The sequence below is a fragment of the Lynx rufus genome, unplaced genomic scaffold (assembly GCF_022079265.1).
Source record: "Lynx rufus isolate CCGP_SWC_20201006 ecotype Redwood Valley unplaced genomic scaffold, mLynRuf1.p SCAF_7, whole genome shotgun sequence".
In the NCBI taxonomy this organism is placed as follows: Eukaryota; Metazoa; Chordata; class Mammalia; order Carnivora; family Felidae; genus Lynx; species Lynx rufus.
In genome coordinates, this window is record NW_025814889.1 from 88,195,545 (window position 1) to 88,212,365 (window position 16,821).

The window sequence follows — 16,821 nt, forward strand, 5'->3', positions numbered from 1 at the left end:
TTGGGACAGAGAGAGACAGAGCATGAACGGGGGAGGGGCAGAGAGAGAGGGAGACACAGAATCGGAAACAGGCTCCAGGCTCTGAGCCATCAGCCCAGAGCCTGACGCGGGGCTCGAACTCCCGGACCGCGAGATCGTGACCTGGCTGAAGTCGGACGCTTAACCGACTGCGCCACCCAGGCGCCCCTCTCGAGGGTTTTTATTAAGAAAGGTTGCTGAATTTTGTCAAAGGACTTTTCTGCATCGATTGACAGGCGCATGTGGTTCTTACCTTTTCTTTTATTAATGTGATGTATCACATTGATTGATTTGCGAATGTTGAACCAGCCCTGCATCCCAGGAATGAATCCCACTTGATCATGGTGAATAATTCTTTTTATATGCTGTTGAATTCAATTTGCTAGTATCTTATTGAGAATTTTTGTGTCCATATTCATCAGGGATATTGGCCTGTAGTTCTCTTTTTTCACTGGGTCTCTGTCTGGTTTAGGAATCAAAGTAATACTGGCTTCATAGAATGAGTCTGGAAGTTTTCCTTCCCTTTCTATTTTTTGGAATAGCTTGAGAAGGATAGGTATTTTCTCTGCTTTAAACGTCTGGTAGAACTCCCCTGGGAAGCCATCTGGTCCTGAACTCTTATTTGTTGGGAGATTTTTGATAACTGATTCAATTTCTTCGCCGGTTATGGGTCTGTTCAAGCTTTCTATTTCCTCCTGATTGAGTTTTGGAAGCGTGTGGGTGTTTAGGAATTTGTCCTTTTCTTCCAGGTTGTCCAGTGTGTTGGCATATAATTTTTCATAGTATTCCCTGATAATTGCTTGTATCTCTGAGGGATTGGTTGTAATAATTCCATTTTCATTCATGATTTTATCTATTTGGGTCATCTCCCTTTTCTTTTTGAGAAGCCTGGCTAGAGGTTTATCAATTTTGTTTATTTTTTCAGAAAACCAACTCTTGGTTTCATTGATCTGCTCTACAGTTTTTTTGGATTCTATATTGTTTATTTCTGCTCTGATCTTTATTATTTCTCTTCTGCTGGGTTTGGCTGTCTTTGCTGTTCTGCTTCTATTTCCTTTAGGTGTGCTGTTAGATTTTGTATTTGGGATTTTTCTTGTTTCTTGAGATAGGCCTGGATTGCAATGTATTTTCCTCTCAGGACTGCCTTCGCTGCATCCCAAAGCGTTTGGATTGTTGTATTTTCATTTTTGTTTGTTTCCATATATTTTTTAATTTCTTCTCTAATTACCTGGTTGACCCATTCATTCTTTAGTAGGGTGTTCTTTAACCTCCATGCTTTTGGAGGTTTTCCAGACTTTTTCCTGTGGTTGATTTCAAGCTTCATAGCCCAGCGTCCTCCTAAGCCGCCATCTTCCTAATGACGAATCATCATATGTTTTTCATCTTACTGATACATTCTCTTTTTTGTTTTTCCTAAATATAATTTATTTTCACTTTAGCTAATGTACAGTGTATACAGTGTGCTCTTGGTTTCGGGAGTAGATTCCCTTGATCCATCGCTTACATACCACACCCAGGGCTCATCCCAACAAGTGCCCTCCTCAGTGCCCATCACCCATTTTCCCCAGCTCCCCCCTTCAACCCTTAGTTTGTTCTCTGTATTTAAGGGTCTTCAGTGGTTTGCTCCCTGTTTGAAACTATTTTTTTCCCCTTCCTTTCCCCCATGGTCTTCTGTTAAGTTTCTCAAGTTCCACATATGAGTGAAAACATATATGTCTTTCTCTGACTGACTTATTTCACTTAGCATAATACCCTCCAGTTCCATCCATGTTGTTGCAAATGGCAAGATTTCATTCTTTCTCATTGCTAAGTAGTATTTTTCCCCCCAGTTTCGAAGCATAGTTCTGAGCCTATAAAGTTTGTAATTTCATAAACATGTATTTATTTTAAGTAGTGCATATGATTTTTTAAAGGTCCTTATAAACTCCTAAAACTCATCTGATTTTGACTACAGATATTATAGAACAACCAGTACTGGTCCAAGGAAACAGTAACAGAAGATGTGTCAGCACCCTCAAACCTTGTGCTAAAGATGCATATATGCTTTTCCAGGTATTTCAATTGATAAAAAATAATTTTTATTACAGAATATAGTTTTGTGTAAATTTTTGATTTTTGCATTTTATGTTTGGTTTAATTTTTAAAGTGTCAATTTTTAAAAAGTGTCCAATTTTGAAGTGTCAAAAGTAGTATTCCAAAAAACTTCTTTAATGTTAAAGACTATCCACAGTTAACTAACATGATAAAATGTAACATTTCACTTTAAGGAAATAGAATGAATTACACTATACTAGAAAATACCATATTATATTATACTAGAAAAATAACTAATAATAAAAAATAATTTTCAACTTAAAATTTAACTAATAAACCTTTGGCCTATTTAATATAATTTGATATACAAATACCTAATTTTTACATTATTTGTCATGAATAAATCTTTTAAGTAAAATGAGATTTATCAGCACTGAAATTTTATTAATTATTTATTAAAGGATTATTATAAGTGTTTTTTCATTAAAAGACTATTAACCATTTATCTGTTTATATTATGTCTTGTCAAAAGTTACACGATTCTTTAAAAGTTTACTTATTTAATCAAGTATATAGTTTGTCAGAATTTGCATTACCAGTGTTTAGTTTCTGAGGAGTAAATATACCATATAAGAAGAGATAATTTTTTTACTTTTATGAATTCTGAACAGCACATTTCATTCTAGCATGTAAATGTTTTATTTTTTATTTATTGTTTGAATTATTTTCCCAGGATCTTTGTCAGTTGGTTAATGCTGATGCCCCTTACTGGCTAGTAGGCATGACAGAAATGACTCGAACATTTGGCCTTGAATTACTTGAGTCAGTCCTGAATGATTTTCCACAGGTCTTTTTACAAGTAAGCCATTTGTAGTATCTTGCAACAAAATTAATCTATAATTTTTTCACAGATATTTTTCAAGAAAGTAACATGTATTCTTTCTCCCATGTTAGAGGACTGAAAGAATTATAGCTTTAGACTTTAGAACTGTGATAATTTAGTGTGTCTTACATTATTGTAGTGCCCTCGCATTTTGAAATTTTAACCTTAGAATCCCTAGAGACTATCTAGTGAGACATTTCTCAGTCTGTGAATCCATGAAGGAATGTAGTATGTGGGCTATTTTTTAAAATATGTAAAAACTGAAAAATTGTTACTGATCTTTACTTGTTTATATGTACCTATGTGCTTTTTGATAATTTATTTGGAAAAAAGTAGTAGTCAATGGCTGATAAGTTTAACTTGCAATACAGAATATTTCAAAATAGAGAGTTATAGAGGAAAAAGTAAGAATCCAAACTTTTCATTTAACTTGAAGAAGCTAAAGTCTAATATTGATTCAGTGATTTACATAAGATTCCTTAGTCATTAGCAAATCTTGAACTAAAATTTAGATCTTTTTACCACTAACCTAGTTCCTTTCCTTACCATACTGCCTTCCTAAGTGGCACTTCCAAAATGTGTGAGCCAAGAACTACAATAGTAGAAGATCCTTTAGCCCAGGATTTGGAACTGAAACTTTTATTATACAGATGATAATTTGGGGACATAGAGATCATGATGACTGTAGTGAGAATAATTTGAGTGGAGTTGGGGTGGTTCCTAGTGGTTATGAAGGAAGCCCAATTGTATTAAGTTGAGTAGTGAGTGGAAAAAGTGTGAATAGATAAAACTTTAAAGAGTTGTCTATAATATTTATCAATTAACCAGTATATAAATTTAGTTAGTGAAGTATGAAAATGTACTTTGGCATGCTTTTCATTTTGGCAGTCAAAGAAACTAATTATCGATAGGACAGTAGAATTTCAAATCACTTAACTCTAAAGATCCCATTTTGGGGGACAAAGAATTAAAAAGTACATTAAAATGTGTATAAAAGTCTAGAAGAATATACATTCGGAAGTTAGCAGTGATCAATAGCGTTTCTCCAGGAAGTTAATATTAGGCAAGGCTTTTATTTTTATCTTTTCACTTACCGGTATTTTTTCATTTTTTTTTTTCCTCTGATGAATCGGATTCTAATAAGGAGACATTTTAAAAATCTTAATTCTGAACAAATAAACTGCTCTGTACCTTATTTGTTCCCTTTTCTGTAAGATTAAAAGATTAGATGGGATGATTTCTATTATTGTGCCTTGTTCTCAGCCTCAGTGGTATTTGGATGAATAAAAAAACAAAATAATGTATATTTGAGGTTAGGCATTAGTTGTGCACTGGACTTTATATTATCAGTAAAATGGGACTATTTTGGGCTAATATAGGCAGGAAATGAATAGGTTAAGGAAGGTTTTTTGCATGACATGATATGACTATAAGTAAATTTTAAGAATCCTTTGCAGATTCCCCAGACTAAAATAATTGTGGGGGGGGGGGTGTCAGGGTAGCTCAGTCAGATGATCATGAGACTCTTGATCTTGGGGTCATTAGTTCAAGTTCTAGGCTGAGTGTAGAGATTACTTAAATAAATAAAACTTTAAGAAATAAAATAATTATGCTTGTTTGTCATTGCATTTTTAAAAATCAGCTTATTGTGTTCTGTTCAAGCAGTCTAAGAAGAACAAAATATTAAGTTAATTCTTAAATCTTCCATACATGAATGGAATTGTTATCTTGGCAAAATAAAATTAGTGAATTATATAACATATTTTGTTAAACTGGTGTTCTTTCAGCTGCCTATTTTAAATGCCTTAGCTATTTGTGTAATCTGTTTTCTTCTGTTCTTTATGTTTTTAATTGATAGTGTTCCAGCAAAATTAAAATTCCTAATAATAAACCACTTAATTCCAATTCATTAGATTCCTTTTTAAATTAGATTCTTTTTAAACTTTGAAATAATGATGAACAGTTTGATCTTACACTCTCAAAGAGCAGCACTAATTTCATACTTGTGTGTCAACTAGAGTAATAAACTGAACATATAATAAAGCTAAATTATTCATACTGGTTATTAAGTTTTATTTGCTAGTACATATGTTTGAAAAGTAGTAAGTAAAAAGTAAAAATAATAAGTACCAATTAAGTTAATTTTTTTTTTTTTTGTCTTTGCAAATAGCACCAAGAGTTTAGTTTCCTTCTCAAAGAAAGGGTATGTCCTCTTGTGATAAAACTCTTTTCTCCAAATATAAAGTTCAGACAAGGTTCCAGCTCTTCATCTTCTCCAGCACCAGTTGAAAAACCGTATTTTCCTATCTGCATGCGTTTGCTGAGAGTAGTATCTGTTCTGATTAAGCAATTTTACAGTCTTTTGGTAAGTGCTAATTTTCATCCATGTTTGTATGTGTAATTGCACGCAGTGCTCTTTTTAAATGATAATTTATTACAGTGCATTCAGCCTTTTCACTTCAGAATTTTTTAGGTATTGATAGGTATTCTCCTAGTTACTCTAATAAGGGTTTATGCTGTCCTTTCTTAAATCTTGCTTATTTTTAATGTATGTCAAGTAGAGTCATGGACTATTATCTGAAGGCAGCATAGAATTTGTGGCTGGGGAATTTAGCTTCTTAGCTAATTATCAATACCTCATTTGAAGGATAATTAAAATTATAGTATCTTCAATTAATGCTACTTTCATTTATACTATTTTATGTATCTTAACAGATTAAAGCAAAGAAGTTAAAAATTTGGTGAACTCTAGGATTAATAATCAACTATATTGGCTTCTAGTCCAGTATTATATTTATTTTGCATAAATTTATGAATTTGTGATATTCCTGATCACAATACATCAATGTATCAATATTTCTCAGAGAAAATGATGTATTATATTTCTTTTTAATTTTATATTAAGTCAAATCCAGCATTGTACTTTTTTTTAAGCTTGTATACTTAATTTTAATTAACAGGAATAATTGGTTATTGATCATTGTGGAATAGTAAACTGTATAAAATTATAATACTTCTAATACTGTGAGCATTTGATGTACTAAATATTAGAGATAGCCAACAACTTCACAAACTAGTAGATAATAGTTTATACTAAATTCTGTGGAGAGCTTTTTAAAATAAAGGGCTTTTTTTTTTAATTATTTAGGATAAACATGTTATACATTTTCTTTTCATATTCCAAATCCATTTATGCAAAGTGCATTCAGAAATAATCTTCATAAGCACTGTAGTTATAATTATTTCTGGCCACAAAAGGTATATGTATAATATACATTGATGTATTTAATGCATTGTATAGAGATAACTGTTGGAAATCAAATCACTTCAAAAGTGTTGCTATTTATTAGGGAAACTGTTAAGTTATCAGAGTTAGGTGCCAAAGGTTTAAGAGTCTTTTGGTACACCCATTATTATTGGCTTGGATTTTTTCTCTTCTACCCATGTTAATAACATATAATTGAACATTTAGGTATATGAGTTTATGAACTTACTTTAGTTCATAGCTCCATCTTTCTCTGTAGGGATTAATTTTTTAAAAATTACAGTCAGTGTTCCTCCCAACATGCATGGTATTTGATATAATTTCCAATAATTATTTTTAATTGAAAAAATAAGACTTTTTTGTCTAATTATATACAGTTGAAATGGAGGGAAATTCTGTGAATCTTTACATTGATTAACTTTTGGAGGTTTTGAAAGGTCTCCTGTCACTTGTTGAAAATAAATGAAAAGTTGCTTAATTTCTCCAAAGATGGAAAGCTTTTATCTGGCAGTTGTCATATTTTCTTAATTGTATTTATTTATAGTCCGTTTCAATCTACAAAGAAACTTTTTTATTGCGTGTTTTTTTATTTTGAGAGAGAGAGAAAACACGAGTGGGAGAGGGTCAGAGAGAGAGGAAGAGAAAGAATTCCAAGCAGGCTCTGTGCTGTCAGCATAGAGCTTGACACATGGCTCAGTCTCATGAAATGAATTTCTCACGATTTATCACGAAATCAAGACTCGGACACTTACCTGACTGAGCCACCCAGTCACCCTAGTCCACAAAGAAACTTAAAAAAATTTTTTTTTGTTAACATTTATTCATTTTGAGAGACAGAACAGAGCCTGAGTGGGGGAGGGGCAGAGAGAGAGGGAGACACAGAATCTGAAGCAGGCTCCAGGCTCTGAGCTGTCAGCACAGAGCCTGACGTGGGGCTCAAACTCACTACAAGATCATGACCTGAGCCGAAGTTGGACACTCAACTGACTAAGCCACCCAGGAGTCCCTGCAAAGAAAGTTTTTAAAATTGTAAACCAGAGTGACATCAGCAAAATGTTGGAAGATGAGGGTTCAAGCCCTCTGTCCCCCAGAGAGACACCAACTTAACAGTACATAATTACCTCTGTGACAACTTCGGAAACCAGTTGAGAGGTTATAGCACCATAGGCAAATGGAAGGCCAAAGAGTGAGGTTCATTACAGTGGGTAGGAAAGCTCATGGCCCTTAACTGCATACCTCACTCGACTCCTTACACATCTCAGCATGGTGTGATCAGGAGAAAACTGCCAACCTATGGCTTCTCCTTTAGATGGGCAAAAGATAAAATGCACATCTAACATTCTGACTTTTTTGGGGTACTGCCCACATAGTTTCTGTCTCACCTGATTCTTGGAACACTGACAGGCAGCACATTTGGGCCTGCTAGGCACCAAGGCAAACCTGTTGCTTGCCCAGAGAGGCATAGTACTGCAGACATACACCAGGGGGAGCTTCTCAATAGAAACAAGTAAGTGTCTTCTGCTGGAAAATTATACACACAAGCCCAGAGGAAACACATTGACAGAAGAGGTTTGAGAGGTTTCCAGGCTGATTGGTGAAGTTCTTTCCCTGTACAAAGCCAGTCCATAAAGACTAAAAGAGTTGACTTTTTCAACAACAACAACAACAAAATAAGGCACACAGAGAAACAGGGAAATATGGCTCGGTTAAAAAAACAAAATTAATCTCCAGATACTAACCATAAAGAAATGGAAGTCACTGAATTACCTGACAGAAATTCAGAATAACCATCGTAAAGATCTGAATGAGCTAAAAGAGAATACAGACAACTAAATGAAATCAAGAAAATGGTATATGAATAAAATGAGAATATAAAGAGGTAGAAACTATAAAGGAGAACAAAACAAAAATTCTAAAGAAGTATATGGTAATTCTGAATTGAAAAATTCATAGAAGGGGTCAACAGTAGACTAGATCAAGCAGAAGAAAGAATCCACAAACTTGAAGACAATTTATTGGCAATTACCAGGTCAGAGGAGCAAAAACATAAAAAGCAAGAAGAGCTTCTAGCAGACTTCTGGCATATCATCCAGCAGACCAAGATATGCATGTCTAGGAAAAGCACACTGGGTTATGCTCCTACACTCACAACACCTTGGATATCAGATGTATGGATTTTTTCCCACATCAGCCAATTCTCTGACAGCCAGATACTGTACGTTGAGTTCAACTCTGACACTAGCCAGAGTTAGTACAGATCCTGTAGTTAAGGGCTCAGTTCCACAAGACTCCCCTGTTGCAGATGCCAGTTGCAAGTAGTGCATTGCCTGGTTATCCACAGATTCTAAGTTGGCTGTAAATGGGAAGTTCCCACAACCTCCTCTTTGGGTTTGATCATTTGTCAAAGTGGTTCACAGAACCTAGGAAAACAGTTTACTTACTATTGCTTATTTATTACAAAGGATATTTTAAAGGATAGCAACGAACAGATTCATGAAAAGAACAGGCACATGAAAAGATTCATAGGGTGAGGTCTGGAAAGGTCCCAAGAGCAGGAGCTTCTGTCCCCATGCAGTTGGGGAATGTCACCCTCTTAGCACATAGATGTATTCACCAACCTGGAAGCTTCCTAAACTCCATACTTTTAGGATTTTTATGGAGGTTTCATCATGTCAGCATGATTGATTATTAACTCAGTTTCTACCACTCTTCCCTCTCCAGAGTATGAGAGGTGAGGCTGAAAGTCTCAAGCTTCTAATTATGATTATTTTTTCTGGTATCCAGCCCCTATCCTGCAATCCATTGAGGGTTGCCTCATTTGAATGAAAGAATCACATAGGAAATTTCAGGAGACTTAAAACTCTGTGTCAGATGCTCCTATCACTCAGGAAATTATGAGAATTGTAGGAGCTCTGTGTCAGGAACCAGGAGCAGGGACCAATATGTATATTTCTTATTACTTCACAATACATTATTGGAGTCACAGATGAGGAAAGCAAGGGGCAGAGAGCCAGTTTGAAGAAGTAATGGCCCAAACCTTCCCAAATTTGAAGAAGGAAAGGGACATACAAATTCATGAAGCTCAGAGAATTACAACTAGGATTTATCTAAAGAGAACTATACCAAGACATGTTATAATTAAGCTGTTAAAAATTTCAGAGAATCTTTAAAGTAGCAAAACAAAAGCAACTCATCATGTTTAAGGGAGTGCTCATAAGACTCAGTAGATTTCTCAGCAGAAATCTTGCAGGCCAGAAGGGAGTGGGATGATGTATTCAAAGTATTGAAAGAAAAAAAAAACCTGCCAGCCACAAATACTATACCCAGCAAAACTTTCCTTTAATAATGAAAGAGAAATTAAGACTTTCTCAGATAAACAAAAGCTGGTAGAGTTCACCTATGACAAGGCCAAATATCTATCACTCCCCTACTTATTTTCCTAAGTATTATCAGAGTTATCTTAGGAAGACTTCTCTAAAATGCTGGTTTAACTACATTAAATTAAGATAAAAGTATAGGAAGCAGAGATATTCTTCCTTTTCCTTTTCATATCCACTCATCAGTCATAGAACACCAAATCTTCTACTCTCATAATAATGCATAATGCTATAAAAAACTTTTATATTCTTATAAAAAAAAGTCACCTTGGTGCTTACTTGTACCCCCTCAAAACTAGTATTTTGAAGCCCTAACCCCTAATGTGATAGTGTTTGGAGATGGAATCTTTGGGAGATAATTAAGTTTAGATGAGGTCATGCTGTAGGGCCATGATGATGGAGTTAATGACCTTATAAGAAGAGACACTAGAAAGCTTTCTTGCTCTTTCTCTCTCTTTCTGCCATGGAATAACACAGTGATAAAGCAGCCACTTGTGAGTTAGGAAGAGCAGTCTGATGCAAATCTCACCTTGCTGGCACCCTGATCTTAGACTTCTCGCATCCAGAACTGTGATAAATAGATTTCTGTTATTTAAGCCACCCAGTCTGTGGTATTTTGGTATGGTATCTCAGCAGACTAAGAACTTAGTTTCTGTCCACCACTTTTAGTATATAGCAGTTCATCCAGTGACTTCTTAAGAGATACAGATACCTCATTCCTCAGTAATTTTGGTTTGGGATGAAATTGCTGTTTTTGAGTGCATATATTTCAGACACTATACAAAGTGCTTTACATATATTCACTTAGACTTTACTACAGCTGAAAAAATAAGGCTCAGGATATTTATGTAAAATGCCTGAGATTATACTTTATAAGCACAGAGCTGGGATGTTAACTCATTCTTTTAGACCCCAAAATCCTCGCTCTTAATCCCAGTGCTTTTTACTACTTCTCTGTTTTCTTAGTTCTTATTTCTTTTCTCTCCAAGGCTGTTTAGTGTCACATTTTTCATACTGTTACCATACCATTCTCCATATTTTGACCTTAATCTCCTTGACTTGGGTGGGGGATAAAAGGGGAAGATAAGTAACAGTGTCACCAGCTACTGGAAAGATTGAATATTACTACCTAAAGGTGGTAGAGAAAGGCCTACTTCTGTGTACTTCACTCCTTGGGGGTAATGACCAACTGGTAAAACTTACCTTACTGTGTTTGTAAAGGCAAATTCATCTTCAGATGATTTAAAATATTAATTCCACACTGTTAGATTTTGTAATATTGGCACTTTTCATTATGAGCAAGTTCAGACATTCTACAGCTTCTCCAAGGGCAAAAGTTAAAGGTATGATACTTGTGGAGTAAGATATGTAATTTATGTGCAATGCTTCTCTCTCATTTCTTTGTGTTTTCTTTATTTAAACATGGAAATTATACATCTAGGAGACATACTGGAGTAGTAATTCTTACACTTTTTAGTCTTTGGATCTCTTTATGCTTGTAGGAAAATATTGACCTTTTGTTTATGTGGATTTTTTCTATCATTTATTGTACTAAAAATTAAGTCAGATCATACTGAACCCACTCATGTTAACATAAAACTCATTATTTTTCCAAGAGGAAAACAAAGATATTTTTTGCAAATCTCCTTAATGTCTAGCTTAATAGAAGATAACTGGATTTTCTTATCTTTTTTCATTCTATTGTGACGTGTTGTTTTGGTTGAAGCATATGAAGAAAATCTGTCTTGTCAAAGACATGTAGTTGGAAAAGGCAGAATTGTCTTCATGGATATTAAATCTATCTTAATAGTGGATATTCCTCTTTGCTACTACACCAGACTGGACCAAGTGACAGTTTCTTAAAGGTGTAGTATTGAAACCATAGTAATGACATTTTCATACTCGGTTACATTAAAATTCATTGATTCATCTTGTGCTCTGATTGTATCTTTTATCCATACATGATTTTGTAATATCATGTATTTTAATTATGCAGATAATCCAAATGTCAACATTTTATACATTACCAGAAATCACTTTTGTTAATCACCAACCATTTATCAGATAAATCTGTTATTAATGGGGCGCCTGGGTGGCGCAGTCGGTTAAACGTCCGACTTCAGCCAGGTCACGATCTCGCGGTCCGTGAGTTCGAGCCCCGTGTCAGGCTCTGGGCTGATGGCTCAGAGCCTGGAGCCTGTTTCCAATTCTGTGTCTCCCTCTCTCTCTGCCCCTTCCCCGTTCATGCTCTGTCTCTCTCTGTCCCAAAAATAAATAAACGTTGAAAAAAAATTTAAAAAAAAAAAAAAATCTGTTATTAAGAAGTTGTCAAGGTCACAGTGGTAGATATAAATTTTCTAAAATACTTACTTTTGCTTGAAAGCTTAAATCTTCTTGTTGGCAACAAATACTGTTATTTGTTTCCCTTACAGCTACAAGCTTACTTTGTTCATTTTTTTATTAAGTGTCTGCAATGTACACAAGTCTAAAAAGTCATAATTTACCGTTTGCTTTTTCAGTTAAAATGGTGTTCCTTAGGGGGAAAAAAGTGACTAGATCAGTTCTTAACTATGTTTTTCCCCGGACAACCTTGTACTTTGATACGTAGAAAAACTGCTTCATATATATTCTCATTTTGTCACGCAGAAAATTAAAAAGACAGACACAGGTCAAATTTAATAAAATTAATAATTGGTATTTTATTTTTTATTTATGCTTATTTTCATTTACTTATTTTCATTGTGGTTGTTTAGTGAAACAGACCTTTTTAAAACAAAATTGTGTGTGGGAATGAAAAATACAATGATACTAGTGCAGTTTGGTGCTACTGCCTTGATTCGTGCTAAAACGCCAGCTGTTATACCCACCATTGCTTTCGTATCATCAGTGCAAATGTCAATACACTAAAAATGGCAAGTAATATCTTAGTATTACTATAAAAATAATTGTGACCTCGTTTTGACCCCACTTTGGGGAATCACTTAACTAGGGAATCTGTTCTCCTTCAGTATTCACCAGCTTATTTTGTTGTATCAAGTAGCTCGGGGGTGGAAATACCTAACATTCAAAGGTTAGTTCTGTTAATATATCTAGAGTGACTGGAGGAAATTGGAATGCCCTGGTCATTCAGGAAGAGATATAATATAGCAGGTATACTATATTCTTTCTCTTTTCTATCATCTGAGCTAGATGCTTCTCTGTCCTCTGAATCATTTATGCTTTGTGTCCAGATATCTTTTTTAGGAAGATAGTTTAAGGGATTTGTGAAACTTAGCTTATAAGTTGGTAGCACATCTCTTTTCTACCTTTGACTCACTGCTTTTAAAAAGGAGTTAATGGGGCTATTTTGACCTACCCAACCTAATTTTCTACTGCTTCACATACATGTCTCCAACAAAGGATCTTAGCACTACAAATTCATTATCCAAAAGGTTGTTTACTCTTATCAGCCTTTGAGAAATAGACTCCTGCATTTATAGTCTATCAGATTGTCTTTGTTGTGTCCTAAGTCAACAGTTACTTTATTATGTACATAGTTCCTTATCAGAAATCCATGTGCTACTGTGATTAAAATTTCTACCAGAATGAATGATTAATCTTAAGCATCAGTTGTCTCTTGACTACTATCCAGTACCAAAGGACTGTAGGAATTCAGAAACATTCATCACTCTTCATGCTAGTATAATGGAGTTTATGAGGTATCTTCATGTCACATTAGGCCAATTAGACTTAGGCCATAGAAACCATTCTTTTAAATATTCTTTTTAAAAAATTTTTTAATGTTTATCTTGGAGAGGCAAAGTATGGGCAGGGGAGGGGCAGAGAGAGAGGGAGTCACAGAATCCGAAGCAGGCTTCAGGCTCTGAGCTATCAGCACAGAGCCCGACGTGAGGCTCGAACCCAAGAACTGTAAGATCATGACCTGAGCTGAAGTCGGATGCTCAACTGACTGAGCCACCCAGGCGCCCCCCATAGATGCCATTCCTAATACACGTTTCCCTGTGAGTGCAGCTTCTTGGGAAAAAGGCTTAATAAATTCACAGCAGGTGCTCTCCATTGATGTCCTTGAGAACAATGCAGTGACCTCAACACTAGTTCTCTGATCAGACTTTCACACTTGGCAAGGAGGAAGGAAAGGAGACCAAAGTTCCAGACCTCAGGAGAGAGGCTCTCATTTACCCAAATTACAAGGTTGTAGTGTCTGTAGTATAAGTTGTTTGATTTGCTTTTTTTTTTTAAGATTACAAATTAAAGCCTTTGAATTTTTGTATGTTTTGTATGTTACAATATATTCATTAAAGCCTTTGAATTTTTGTATGTTACGATATATTCAGATAGTAATTTTTATGAAATAAGTACTAAAATAATACAGGTCTCTAGGTATTGTTGTGTACATAGTACTCCTCATACATGATTTTTCAGCTGACAGAATGTGCTGTAGTTCTTCTCTTACAGGAGAGGAACTGATATACTCTTCAAGGCAAGTTTTATAATAATATTTCTTTTGGCTGTGATATAATGTTTTTGAGAGCCTTTGTTTTCTGGCCTCAAAACCTGGCTTATGAGCCTTCAATTGTACTACCGCATTTATATTTCACTTTTATTCTAAAAGAGGTAGTGCGCTTTTGGAGGACCCACTAATGTTAAAACTCTGTTGTAGATAACAACTTGCATAGTGAGTCACCAGCATGATTCTTTATCAGTTCTTTACTAAAAGGGATCATGTGTTTAGGAAAAAATGTGCTCTGTATTTGCATGGCACTTTATCATATTTACGAGACGTTTTTATTTTTACAATTTTCTCATTTGACTTCTCCGGAAGATGAGATGCTTTTATCCTTTATTTATAAGGTTATGTAACTTGTCATCCACTCTGTTGGATAAAGCTGAGCCCATCTGATTTCTGATCTAATGCTTTTTAACAGTATCATGTTTAGGACAGTGCTAAGCCTCTGTTTTAGGACTTCCCCAATCATAGCAATCCAAGAATCAAGTTTTTAATTATCCCTCCTGCTTTATCTTCATGATTATGTCCTAGTTTTAAGCATCCAGTTAACAGTACTGTAAGACATTAGAAGATACCAGCTGCTAAGACTTTGGGCTAACATCCTGACGACTGCTATATTTCTGAAATTTCTTGCCCCACATGATGCTTACTCATTTCAGGGTACCCCCAGCTAACTCATCCAATAATGTGCTGCACTTGGTATAAAGGGAGATTTCAGTTTGGCCTACTAACCACAATGTCAGGTTCTTACCTCACAAGGATCCTGCTGTGCCCTCAGTTAATGTGTAACATTAAGAAGTAATCTATTAACTTTTGAAAAAACTGGTTACTTTTTTTTGTTCATTTATTCATCTACCACACATTTAGTGTGTAATGTTGAGAATGTGCTCTAAACATTTTTATTTACAAAGAGCTTGCAGAAGAGATGATTTATATTAACAGTAATGATAACAGATATTTATAAAGAAAGGGAAACTATGTACCAGGCCTCATTCTAAGTACTTTATATCTTATACTTGCTAACTGCTATGGATTCCTTTTTGTTATTCCCTAGAAAATATATACTAAACATGCTTACGTTTATTGCCTCTTTGTTTAAGCAGCACAAGAACGTATGGAAAAACTTGTGGTATTATTAAAGAGTAGAATGTACATCCTACCAGCAGTTTACATGATATGTGTGCTACCTGGCAGCAGTGAGGATGGTGTGATGGTGCATAGTGCTTTCTAAAGAATGAGGATAAAAGATTGACCATGTGAGCAGATGACTAGTGTGTGTTTTCAGAGATGTATTTAGAGAGAGACTGATTATTTTTACTGTTAGCTTTTCCCTTATATAACTGCTCTTCCCTTCCTTTTCTCTACTCCCCATTAAGAATTGCAACTTATTTAAAGTTAGAAGATTTTATTGATTTTTCCATAAACTAAGAACAAGAGTGTATTTTATAAATTCTTATCTTAGATTTAAAGAAATATTATTAAAAAATCTTATACTTTTTAGGTAACTGAATGTGAGATATTTCTGTCACTTCTGGTGAAATTTCTGGATGCAGATAAACCACAGTGGCTACGAGCTGTTGCAGTAGAATCTATACACAGACTCTGTGTGCAGCCTCAGCTATTAAGGTAGAACCTCAGCAGTATTTAGTTAAATAGGTTAATGTTTGTGCTAGTAGGAAGACTTTTAAGTATTCCCAAACGTTATTGATTTCTAAACAAAGAAAATTGTGTATTGTATGTATATAGAGGGGTAGGGGTGTGAGTGTGGAAAACAACTGAGAAGTGGGCAAAAAACATGGGTAGTAATTGCCATCCGTCCAAATTACTGGTTAATACAGCCAAGAAAAAATTTTTTGGAACATTGACCTCAGTCTCAACCTTTGTACTAACTTAGTAGAATAACTCAGGTGTGATGAAGTTTTAAGTATAGCATTCAGACTGACAAATCAAAATTACTTGCTTTTAAAAAATGTTAATATATTCAAATATTTTCCCTAGAAACATTTTATTAAACATTTTATTTTATTTCAAAATTATTTTACAGGTCATTTTGTCAGTCCTATGATATGAAACAGCATTCTACCAAGGTTTTTCGTGATATTGTAAATGCCCTGGGATCTTTTATCCAGTCATTGTTTCTTGTCCCTCCTACTGGAAATCCTGCTACAACAAACCCAGCTGGTAAAGGCTAATTCATATTTTGTTTTTTATATCCTGCCACGATTTACAATATGCACTATTCTGAGAGGGTATTTCATAGAAATTTTGTGAATAGAGAAATTTGAATTACCTAAATGTGTTGATAGTAAAGACTTTCACTTAACGAATATTCAATCTCGGGGCACCTGGGTGGCTCAGTTGGTTAAGTGCCCAACTTTGGCTCAGGTCATGATCTCATGGTTTGTGGGTTTGAGCCCTGCATTGGGCTGTGTGCTGACAGTTGAGAGCCTGGAACCTGCTTGGGATTCTGTGTCTCTCTCTAACCCTCTCCCACTCATGCTCTGTCTCTCTCAAAAATAAAATAAACATAAAAAAAAGTTTAAAAAAAAAGGAATATTCAGTCTTATTGAGGCAATTGTGTTTCTTTCTTTTTTTTTTTTTTAAGCTTATTCATTTATTTTGGGGGCTGGGGGATAGAGAGAGTCAGAATCAGGCTGTGCCTCATCAGCACAGAACCCAGCATGGGGCTTAAAGTCATGAACCAGAGATCACACCCGGAGCCAAAACCAAGAGTTGA

General features: G+C 35.0%; 1 protein-coding gene across 4 annotated transcripts in view; it reads left to right on the forward strand.

The window, feature by feature from the left end:
- Positions 1-16,821, forward strand: part of MON2 (MON2 homolog, regulator of endosome-to-Golgi trafficking) — a 119,849-nt gene that overhangs the window by 31,637 nt on the left and 71,391 nt on the right. For all 4 annotated transcript variants that reach the window (XM_047064803.1, XM_047064804.1, XM_047064805.1 and 1 more), the window contains exons 6-10: positions 1,973-2,070; positions 2,786-2,911; positions 5,106-5,300; positions 15,586-15,710; positions 16,129-16,265. In XM_047064803.1, the coding sequence (XP_046920759.1) occupies positions 1,973-2,070; positions 2,786-2,911; positions 5,106-5,300; positions 15,586-15,710; positions 16,129-16,265 (681 nt within the window). The remainder of the gene's footprint in view (positions 1-1,972; positions 2,071-2,785; positions 2,912-5,105; positions 5,301-15,585; positions 15,711-16,128; positions 16,266-16,821) is intronic.